We start from the raw sequence: 11,635 nt of genomic DNA on the forward strand, positions 1-11,635 counted from the left end.
TGCTTCTCTCCTCTCTTCTTTTCCCTTCTTTTTTTACTTCTATCAACTATAGCATCTCCTTTTGAGCATAGATCTTTCTATCTCCTCATCTACGAGTCTATGACACTAGAGAAAGCATGGCACACGATTAATGGAGGGCGACGTAGATATCAAAATTGCGACTACATGCAAACCAAACTTACGTTGTCCCGCAGCATTTTGGCGGGACATTGAGTTGTAATATACGTTTTTTGTCTCTAGGGCTAGGGTTTTTGGAGCGCCACGAAGGGCGATGGTCGCGGCAGCAATGCCGGATCTTCAGGCTGCGGTCGACGATTTCGTCATCAAGCTCAAGCGCAGGTGTGAGAATCATCCTTTCTTTCGTTTGATTCATTTCCTGGTGGAATCCTCATGGCTTAATGGCTGGCGCATTTGCTTCTCGCTCACCTGATTTTGTTCTTCGATGATCAGACAAGTGGAGGGGTCTCTGGCCACCGCAAAATCGACTGTGCTGCTACTTAGGCAAGTGGTTTCGCACCAAAGAATTCCCTCGTCCGGCCCAGCTTCGAGCCTGATTGATGCTGTCAAGTCTGTGGGATCGCGCTTGATAGCAGCCAACCCCATGGGTCAGTGTGTTGTTTTCTACCTCTTCTTTTCTCAGTTTTCTTTTTTTCTTGCAGAGCTTGCTGTCGGTAACATGGTTCGTCGAGTTCTACACATAATTCGCGAAGAAGAAGCCACGATTGTTGCGGCTCAAGTTGGAGTTACTCCCGTGTCCGACAGTGATGACGATGCGGACGTCCATGGTGTTCCTGGACTTTCGGCTGTTGCTCTGGCAGCTGCAAATAGAACTGCTCTGAGAGCTCCTTCGCTTCACAATCTGCTGGAATCACTTCCAACTTCTGCCGGAGCTAACGTGGAACCTGTGCCCGAGTCCGATACCAAAAGCAGATGTAAGTGTTTTTATTTCACTTGCAATCGCTGCTGATGTTTGTAGTTTTTGTGCAGCGAGTGACAAGAACTCTAAGAGCTGGAAGCTGAAGCACGGTGTAATCGACGCCATTGGTCTCCTTCTTGGCGAAATCGAGAACTATCATTCGGAGATTTCAGAGCAAGCGCTGGAGCATATACACCAAAAGCAAGTCCTTACTTTCTCTGGCCTTGACGTGTAAATGTTCTCTGCTCGTCCGTTACAGCGAGGTGATCCTCACGCTTGGACGATCAAGGTCACTGCTTCACTTTTTTCGAGAGGCGAAGAAGAAAAGATCGTTTCAGGTTTTTGTAGCTGAAGGAGCTCCAAGGTAACTTAATCTACATTCTGGCATATACATTTACTGATTCCAGAGGCAGGTACCAAGGACATAAATTCGCCAAAGAGCTTGCTGCAATGGAGCTACAAACAACAGTTATCACAGACTCTGCTGTGTTTGCATTGATCTCTCGCGTCAATATGGTAAACGTTGGAGCGTATCCTGTAGATACTGGAAGCTGAGAATTTTCTCTGGAAGGTTATTGTAGGCGCTCATGCTGTTATGGCCAATGGTGGGATAGTCGCCCCGGTTGGCATGCATATGGTGGCTCTCGCAGCTCGTCGTCACGCGGTTCCTTTCGTGGTTCTCACAGGTCTCCACAAGGTGAGCGAGAAACTCACTACATGTATATCCTAACGTTCTGCCTACGCGATCCAGCTCTGTCCATTGTACCCACACAATCCATCGGTTGTACTGAACGAGCTAAAGTCGCCTTCGCAAGTTTTGGATTTCGGAGAGATGTCCGACTGTCTGGATGGCACCGACGGCTCTCCAGTTCATGTGGTGAATCCCATGTTCGACTACGTGCCGCCAGAACTCATCAGCCTGTTCATCACCGACTCGTAAGTTTCCATGAGTTGTTTGATCTGTGAACTGATTCGAGTCACACATTACTTTTTTTTTTGCAGTGGTGGCCACAATCCATCCTATGTGTATAGGCTCGTAGCGGAGATTTACAGCCCTGAGGATCACTAAGTAGGAGAAGCGCGAGAAGACGAAGTTTGTGAAGGTTTGGATCATTTCCTCTACAGATGTTTTATCTTATGAGAGCTGTGCTATTTGACACAGCTATTTTTCTCAAGAGGCACTCCCGAATACCATACAAAGCTCTAGCTTTTTTTTGGATTATAAGGTGGATCTCATGCATCTTCATGGAAAGAAGCCAATGCGTGGAGCTCATCGAGAGTTGCAAGAGCTTCACAGCAGCGCAGGAGCTCCACAAAAAACTGCGCAACTCGATTCGCTCCACCGATTATTTTCTGTGCAACAAGCTCATCCAGATGCACACGCGCTGCGGCACAGTGAGGCAGGCCCGCGAGATCTTCGACAGCCTCTCAACCAAGCGGGCCTTCTCCTGGAATCTCATGCTCTCCGCCTACGCCCGGAATGGCCGCCTGGAGGAAGCGCAGGACCTCTTCGACGCGATGCCGGAACCGGAGCTAGTGACCTGGAACACCATGCTCTCGGGGTATGCCCAAAGTGGGCATCTCCGCAGAGCCCAAGAGATCTTCGACTCCATGCCGTGCAAAGACATCGTTTCCTGGAACGCCATCCTCGCTGCGTACACCCAGAACGGGAATCTCGACGAAACCGAGGCTCTTTTCGATCGCATTCCTTCACCCAATCTCGTGTCTTGCAACTCGATTCTGGCAGCATATGCCCACAGCGGGCATCCCTCTAAAGCTAAGAAAGTTTTTGACACAATGCCACTTCAGGACTTGATCTCCTGGAATGCTTTGTTAACTGGATTTGCGCAAGGTGGTGAAACGGGTGAGGCTGAGAAAGTCTTCCTAGCGATGCCGCAAAGAGACATAATCTCTTGGAATGCAATCATCACAGCGCATGCCCAAACTGGGCATATTGAGCGTGCGAGAGATGCCTTTGATCGGATGCCAGAACACGATCTAATCTCGTGCACGGCTTTATTGGGCGGGTTTTCTCAGAGCGGCGACTTGGAAGCCACAAAGAGACTGTTTGATTTGATGCCACAGCGTGATTCCGTTGCCTGGACTGCAATGCTTGCAGCATATGCCCATAACCGGCATCTTGCAAGAGCAAAGGAAATGTTTGATGAGATGCCAGTCAGGGACCGAGTATCTTGGAACGCCATGGTCTCGGCATATGCCCAAAACGGGCATCTCAAAGATGCACAGAGTATGCTTGACCAGATGCCGTGTGGCGATGCCGTGTCCTGGAGCACGATGCTCGGCGCATACGCTGCTGCTGGTGACGTGGCCAAGGCGGAGGGGATATTCAAGAAAATGCCACAGCAGAGCCTTGTGGCGTGCAACGCGATGCTGTCGGCATATGCCCATTACGGGCATCTTGAAGATGCCAAGCACGTGTTTGAGTATATGCCCAGGCAGGACCTTGTATCGTGGAACGCAATGCTGTGCGCATATGCCGCAAACGGGCATCTAGAAGAGGCTAAAAGCATTTTTGTAAAAATGCCTCAGCAAGATGTGGTGTCGTACACCGCCATGTTGGCTGTCTTTGTACAGCATGGGCATGTAGAAGAGGCCAAGTACATCTTCGATACAATGCCTCAAAGGGACCAAGTCTCGTGGAACGCAATGCTTGCGGCATATTCCCAGTCGCGGCATTTGGAGTATGCACTTCAGTTATTCCACGGGATGCCACAGCGTGATTCCGTGTCTTGGAATACAATGGTGTTCGCATACTCACAGGCCGGTCACCTGGAATGTGCGTGGAAACTTTTCAATGCAATGCCTGAACGAAATGTGATATCGTGGAGCTCAGTATTGGCTGCGTATGCCCAGAACGGGCATACCCGCGAGGCTTTTCAATTGTTTGATAGCATGAAAGTAGAAACCATACCGGATGAGATTTGCTTTATTCTTGTGCTGATCGCAACAAGCAGAGCTGGGAAAGTTTATGACGCAAGGACTCGCTTCGTTTCCATGGTATATGATTTTAGAATAAGAGCTTTGAAGCAGCACTACTGCTGTCTTCTGGACGTGATTGCGAGAGCCGGATACCTTCACGAAGCCGAGGATCTTATCACAAGTATGCCTTTTGTTCCAAAGGTTTTGGAGTGGACATGCTTGCTTGCGGCCTGCAAGAGTTACAACGATCTTGAGAGAGGAGCCAGGATGACAAGCCGAGCTGTGGAGTCCGACCCCAGCAATGGATCTGTCTACGTGCTGCTTGCCAACACTTACTATGGAGGGGTCAATGCGTGAGCGACATGAGTGGAACTGTAATTGAGCATCTAAGATCGCTGGACTCTGGGTAGTCGGCTCGCATCTTAGATCTCAACTGTGAGAGGATATCCATTTTTTTCTGACAACGAACTTCTTTTCTATTATAGAATGTTCGCAATGATCCATCCATTCTTTTCCTTGTTGCTGTTGTTCTGTAGACTTTTCTAAGAGGTTTATTGATGCGACTACAGACTTAGTATATAACATACCCTTTCTCTACTGTGCTTCTGTCAACATTTGATTTGTATGGGATTCAAATTTTGTTACAAGCACAGAAAGGTGAATACATGATATTTACATATTTACTGAAGATCAGTAAAAATCTATGGTATAATATTTGGAATATATAATTTACTCATTCTTAAATAGCACACCTTTGATGTTATAAGATATATATACATATGTATAAACACAACTATTATATGGTGTATAGATATAGATATATAAGGATAACAAATACAATTAGGATTATCCTAGTGCACTAGGACATATTACATAGATATACACTATTAGAACTCTAATAATTTCTACTTTAATTAGTACAGAATTAAACTAAACTAAAAGTGATTACATGTTTTTTATTTTTATGTTTATTGATTTTTTATATAGCAATTAACAAGGAATAGTAAAGAAAAATAATTTCTTTATATAAAGTACTAACTTTTTTTAGCTTTTAAATATTTTATAAACTTCCTTATAATTATAATATTTTAAGACTAGAAACCTTAGTAGAAAGTTTCAATTAAAGAAGCTAAAATATATAATTTCAATAGTTATGAATTTATCTAAAACTTCATTAAACATGAAAATCTTAACCATCTTTATATTTAGTGTAAATATCTTATATAGTATATATTGTTTTATTCCTAAAGGAACTGTTTTATGGGGCAGAAATAACACTTTAAATGAAGAAGAAATTGAAAATGTCTTAACTCAAATAAATAATCTTATATCAGAAATAATAACAACAAGATATTATCCACATGATTATGAAAATTTTTTATCTTTTGATTTTTTACGAGGTGTTATTGTTACACAAATTGAACGTATACCAAATAATTATCAACATTGTTTAATTAGAAATAAAATTTTTGTAAATGGAGCCTCACTTTCTAGAAGTTTACATAATTTATTAAATATATATAAGAATGATATAATAAATACTCGTTCAAATTCTTGTCAAATTAATGGTTATACATATCAAATTCGATACTCTTTCTTTTTTATAAAAATTTATTAAACTCATACTTATTTGATAATAAAATAGCTATAAAAGATACATGCCTAACAACCTTAAATGCTGGATTTGAAAATAATATTCTTTATACAGGGCAATTTTTAAGATCTACAAATGGAAAAAACATATTATTAATTGAATCAAATTGTAAAGTTTCATTATATTCTGGAAAAAATACTTTATGGAGATCAAATATTAATGAAACTTACTATGGTTTGTGCTTTCTAAAAGTTCAGATTGATGGTAATCTTGTACTATATACAAAAACAAATAGAGTAATGTGGTCTATTAATCAATACTGTTCTAGTAGTCCAAATTGCTTTTTATTTACTTATATTAAATTGGAAGATAATTGTAATTTGGTATCTTATATAATACATAGTAGAAACGTTTGGTGGACTACCAATATAATTGATAAAACTGGATGTTTAAATTAACAATATATTTGTTTTAAGCTATCAATAAACTTAATAATGACTTTTATTAACTTTTGGTTTTCTTGGGTGTAAAATTTTCCTAGAATATATAAGTACATTCTTTTCTCTAATTCTTTTCTACTCAATTTTTATCACTAATTTTCTCTATTTACCATATTTAACTCTGTAATTAAATTGTTAAATATTCTTGTTAAGAATTAGAAGTAAAACATTACAATTTTACTACCTTTCTGGATAGACTTAGAAACATACCTTTAACTTTCTTCTATGCTTCTATACATGTATCATAGTAAGTTTCAAGACTCTCATATCTGGATCACTTCAAACCTCCAAGAAGTACCCTGAAAAGCTTCTCTATAGTGGTAATAAGTGCAACAAAGTGGGATGATTGAGAGAAGTGGATGGAAAATTAAATGCCAAAAGTCATAAGGCTTGGTTCCATGTGTCCCTCTAGAGGAAGTTTTTTAAGGGGGGAAACTTTTAACCCCTTGTTCCATGCACCCCACCAGTGACATGGTAGTGGAAATGGGAGGAAGGGGGGAATTGGGTGTCCTCTTTGAAAATTTCTCCAGGTGCCTGGAACCTGGTAGAACAAGTCAATAAAATAGTGCTATGTGTAAAAATAATAATCATTACTTAAAAAAGACAAAATGAATTTAGCTGAGTTGGCAAAAACTATATTATCATGTGGCATTTTCAAGGGTGGGTTACATATAACCTTAAGATTTTAGAAGAGGGGAGTTTTTTTTTCTAGGGTGGAGAAATTTCCAGGTGGGGGACATATGGAAACCAATAGTTGAATTATGCCAAAACACTAAAACTCTACAATAAATAAAGTGTATTGCATTGGAGAAAGTCCTCATAGTACCAAAGAGAAAGATGAAAGATGGAACAGTTGGACGAATAAGCAATGTTGTGGAGAATGAATAATGAAGAAAAATAGGACTGTGAAAAGCGTGTAGATGGTGAAAAGAGAGGGTTGAAAGAGATGTGAAAAAAATTGATGAATGTAGCAAAACTTGGGAAAACTTGAGCTTTTAGATGATCAAGATTACCTAAACAAGAGATTGCTTCACAATGAACCTATGACTTCAGATTTGAAAGTAAGACAAAGAAAGAAAAAAAAAAGAGAAAAGAAAGTGGGGAAGAAGTCATTGCAGTAGAGATGGCAGTGAGATGATGTGTCATGAGGATGTAGAGGGCTGGAAGCTCTAACACAAGACATGCTGGATGTCTTCTGTCATTCTAGATGCCAAAGTCAGGAACTTGCACCAATATTCTAAACTCTGTGATGTTTAGGTCACACAAAGCCGAAAGCTGTGTTGTAAGGGTTGCAAGCTGAGTGGAAAACTCTAAGTTGAGATCCCTTACCCATGCAGTGTAGGAGATGGTGCAAAGAGTCTTGGAGATCTGAGAGTCAGCCGAAACACTTGCTTTCACCACCTTTGTCACTATGAAGCTGTGGAAACAGCAAACTGCTCTAAACAGGTGAAGTTGTGCCATGGCCATGCAAGCTGTGCAGTGCAGCACAGATTCACAAAGCCGGCAGTAAAACCTTGACTGGTAAACCTAGTGGGTGAAATTGCTTTAATGTTGAATTTATATTATTTTAAGGGCTGAGATTAAAGGCAGTATTTTGGGTTTATAATCTAATAAAAATGTTACTAATAGAATCAGTAAAGTCAAACAATTCTCTATGTCTTTAATTATAATGGTTTTATGAGGAGAGAAGGTCTTTCATGTTGCAAAGGTAACCACATGACATCTATGACAAAGGCCTTTAATGTTTTTGCAAAATAATAAGATTCTAAATTAGATTATAAAATCAAAAATAAAAAAGTATAAGACTAATTTTTCTATGAACTTTATAGTTGATTTAATTAATTCTAACTCCCTGGAGACTTGGCTCTCTAAGCCCCCATATGTTAAAGGAATTTAAAAATTAATTATTGGGTTTGTAGTGTTTTCCCTCTATTTTAAAAACTAGCTCTCATATTTAAAACTAAAAAATAATTAAACTTTATTTTCAATTTTTTTATTCATTAATATTCTATTTTATACAAAATTGATGTAATATCCAGAAAAAATGGAAATGTACTATGAGACATCTAGAGCAATTTTATATATATATATATATATATATATATATATATATATATATATATATATGTATTTTATAAATGAAAATGTTTCTATTGTGTCTCTAGAAGATCCATAAAAATTATAGTTTAGATATGATAGAATTTCATTTAAAATGATTTTAATATTATTTACTTAAATCCTTTATATAAATATAAATATGTATATACATATACATACATACATATATGGCCAATTATAAAAAAACCTTGCAATAATATTTATAAAGAGTTTCATAATTGTGACAGTGTGGCTCACCAAGTATATGGTATTATTTGACCACTCTTTAGACACTTATTGGTGTCAATGATGCTGTGTAAGTAGATGCCCTAATACTTTAGCTTGCAATACAGTGTAAAAAAGTTATGTCAAGACCATATATTCAATGTGCTAAGGGAAATTTACTGTCAATATATTAGAGTTTCATAGATGACTGCATGCTGAAACCATATGAGGAATCAACTTTGCAAAACTCACTCTAGGCAACTATGAGTTAATGCAACTCTTATCACTCTCTAATCCATTTTATATCCTGTGTATATTTGTTTGCCCATAATCCCCCATATCACACATTATAAGAAAAGCTCCTCAAGTGAACCATAGAAACACTCTTGAGAGGATACATCTCTTCCCAACCTATAATTTTAAGATACCAATGCAATGTGCATCAATCCATCCCTCAATTTAACACTCACCATACAAAAACTTCTTTATTTGTTACAAAACCATTCAATTACAAAGTGTTTTTTATTACCCTCAATGCCCTGTGATGGCAAACTCAACTTGTGTTTAAAATTTAGCTTGTATACTGAAAAATGTTATGCCTACAAAGTCTAAACCCTATTGTTGATGTGTCAAAAAAGCTGATGTGAAATTAGAACTTATACACTGAAAAATTGTATATGTGGCATTCATTTGGACTTTACTATGCATATGACTATATTCTATCTATAGAAAAATCATTGTGTTGACATATATGTGTATAACAATTCAAATACAAATTTGTGTTAATTTTATATATCTTACAAACTTTTACATTTTTTTACAAGGCTGCCCACCTGAGTTACTCCTACCAAAACCTACCATCACAAATCTCAAAATTTATATTGGTGGATTTCAAATAGGAGGAAAGGTCCTCTATATTTGGTCCTTTACAAATTGCCTTTTGAGTTTTTTTTTTTAGTTCTTTTTAATTCATTATACTTTTTTGCAAGTTTATGCTTTTGTGAATGAAATTTAAAAACTTTGAAAGCATTATTCTTTTGTCACTCTACCCTTTGGGTCAAGTTAACCAAACCAGATTAGATTGCTAAATGTTAATCTCAATATATAATATAATTTTCAAGCTAATAAATAAAATCACTTACTCTGGTATCTATCTATTTATCTAAGATATGGAGAGCTCTAGGCTAGAGCATTCTACACAATGGGGCAAATGGCCTCCTCTGGAATTATGATCTTCTTGATCATCCTGGCATTAGCGACATCAGCATCGTCCTCCAAGGTATAGATTCCATTTTCTTATCGATGCTTTGAATCTTGTGAAGTTGTGAAACAGTGAAAGACCTACACCTTCCAAGGCCAGTCCCTATTTACGGACACGGGGATCAACCAAACCGAGTTCTACGTTCTTCCCAAAGACAACGCTGGTAGACCGGATCAATGCAGACATTCGCAGCCCCATTCTCGGTCTCCACCAAGGGCTATACCAGGTTATCCATGGGACATACATGGGAATCCTTGCAAACACCGGCCTGGGAGCTTCCAGTCCTCGCATTGCTCATTTGCTGATGGTAGCAGCCTCGAGTTTCAAGGCGAGGCCGGGAGCTCGACCGCTGGATCTCAAGCTCTCTTCGCCATCGTTGGTGGCACCAGAAGATTTGAAGGAGCCACGGGCACAGCGAAAGAAACAAGCAAAGGAAACAATCTCTATGTCGTGGAATTCATCGCAAAAGTCTGCAAGTCTTGATCATAACTCAATCTAGTTTGATCAAGACTTAAAGGCAGTTCCCTTTAGGTCACGCTAATAATCGTTGTTTAATCTCGCCATGACTGTGTGGAGAGCGGTCGAGACTGGTGAGTTGGTTGTGAGCGAGGAGCTGTCGTCGTTGAGGAAGATGTACGATGTGGGTTTTGAGCTTGGAAAGGGAGGGCAAGGCACTGTACACCTTGTAAGCTTTAGAATGGGTGGTAAGTTGCTAGCGGCTAAGAGCTTCGAGAGGTCGGGTGAGAGAGAGAAGGAAATCATGCTCAAACTCAATGGCTGCCATGGTACACTAGAGATCTACGACATGGTCGAGGAGGAGCGCAAGGGCCGCTGGTGGGGATCCCTAATCTTGGAGCTCTGCTCGTGCACTCTCCGGGACAGGCTAAAGATGGTGGGGAGGCTGGCGGATGACGAGGCGGCGTTTGTGACCAAGAGCCTGGCCGAGACGCTGAGGGAGATGCACAACCTTGGGGTGGTGCACAGGGATATGAAGCTGGAAAACGTTTTGCTGACGCATCCAGCGCAACCTTACGAGGTGAAGCTGTCTGACTTTGGGGTTGCGACTGACCGGGCCGACGAGATGCACCACCTTTGTGGCACCCCTGGGTATATGTCGCCAGATGTTCTCAGGGCTGGTGAGGGCGGATGGCCGAAATACTACACTCAAGCGGTGGACGTTTGGGGGCTCGGACTCATTCTATATGAGCTCCTTAGCGGAAGGGTGGCGTTCCCTGAATACCACTCTGATTATGTGGAGTTATTGCTGAAAAGCGTGGACAATGTGGAGTTCGCATTGGATTGGAGTGATGTGTCGAGCGAGGCAAAGGATTTGATCATGGGGATGTTGGAGGTTTATCCGAGCCGGAGGCTGACGGTGGAGCAAGTGCTTGGTCACCCCTGGATCGTGAACAACACCAGCGAGCTGTTTACCAGGAACTTGATTTGCAAGATTATGTAAGAACAAGACACAAAGAAACTGTTTGTAGGTTATCGGATCCCCATGTAAAATCAAGTGACACTTGCCATTTTGCAGAGATTTGTTTCCGGTTGCTATTCATGTAGCAAAATGCCAGAATCAGTTTGACTTGTAAGAACAAAACAATACATATGATTATTTGTGGCAAGTCGTGGCAAGTCGCTTATCGTGCGGCAAATACCGATTCAAGGCATTCCACGGAATCTAAAGAATATATAGTGTGTTTTGCTGGTCGATCAAGGCCATGTGATCCATCTTAGCACTCCCATCATCCCGCTCAACAAAATCGGCAGCTTGCAGGGGAAGGACTTTGAGTTTAATGGAAGAAGCGGGAAAGATTGCAGAAGCTAATGCTGCCCCCAACAAAGAAGCATTGAAGTTTGCCAAATTGCTGATTACGCCTTTCACTTTTGTGGCTTCTACATGCCTCCAGTCAGGAATCTCCCTCATCAAAGAGAATGCCACACCAGTGGAAAAGGGGCGTTGCTTCCACTTCCTTCTCGCTTCAGCCATCTCAGCATTTGGATTGGCATGGTGTCTAATAGCATTTCTTGATAACGATCAGGGAAAAGCTCTAGAGGCCAAAAGGCTCATGCTCTCTATGTGGATGATCTTCTTTGCGAGC

The 11,635-nt window shown here is 40.4% G+C and overlaps 2 protein-coding genes and 1 long non-coding RNA gene across 5 annotated transcripts; all 3 read left to right on the top strand.

Annotated features, from left to right (window-relative positions):
- The first annotated feature begins 19 nt into the window (after positions 1-19).
- LOC9631103 (translation initiation factor eIF-2B subunit beta) lies at positions 20-4,372 on the top strand. 3 transcript variants are annotated; one of them, XM_024672829.1, is made up of 10 exons: positions 21-339; positions 451-605; positions 660-932; positions 988-1,117; positions 1,176-1,280; positions 1,330-1,432; positions 1,488-1,613; positions 1,668-1,852; positions 1,919-2,019; positions 2,079-2,138. In XM_024672829.1, the coding sequence occupies exons 1-9, from the start codon at positions 272-274 to the stop codon at positions 1,983-1,985; spliced, it is 1,212 nt and encodes a 403-aa protein (XP_024528597.1). In that variant the 5' UTR covers positions 21-271; the 3' UTR covers positions 1,986-2,019; positions 2,079-2,138. The 3 variants fall into 3 exon arrangements, with proteins under 3 accessions (XP_024528596.1, XP_024528597.1, XP_024528595.1); XM_024672828.1 differs by having other exon boundaries at positions 20-339; positions 1,919-2,138; XM_024672827.1 differs by lacking the exons at positions 21-339; positions 451-605; positions 660-932; ... (3 more) ...; positions 1,488-1,613; positions 1,668-1,852 and having other exon boundaries at positions 2,079-4,372.
- A 5,137-nt stretch (positions 4,373-9,509) lies between these two features.
- On the top strand, positions 9,510-10,096 carry LOC112345665. The gene is made up of 2 exons (XR_002992117.1): positions 9,510-9,551; positions 9,606-10,096. It is a non-coding gene; the product is annotated as an uncharacterized LOC112345665 (long non-coding RNA).
- LOC9633334 (serine/threonine-protein kinase PEPKR2) lies at positions 10,096-10,992 on the top strand. Its single transcript, XM_002967702.2, has one exon. It carries the CDS (start codon positions 10,096-10,098, stop codon positions 10,990-10,992), a length of 897 nt encoding a protein of 298 aa, XP_002967748.2.
- Positions 10,993-11,635: the final 643 nt, after the last annotated feature.

This window comes from Selaginella moellendorffii, unplaced genomic scaffold (genome assembly GCF_000143415.4).
Source record: "Selaginella moellendorffii unplaced genomic scaffold, v1.0 SELMOscaffold_9, whole genome shotgun sequence".
Lineage (NCBI taxonomy): Eukaryota > Viridiplantae > Streptophyta > Lycopodiopsida > Selaginellales > Selaginellaceae > Selaginella > Selaginella moellendorffii.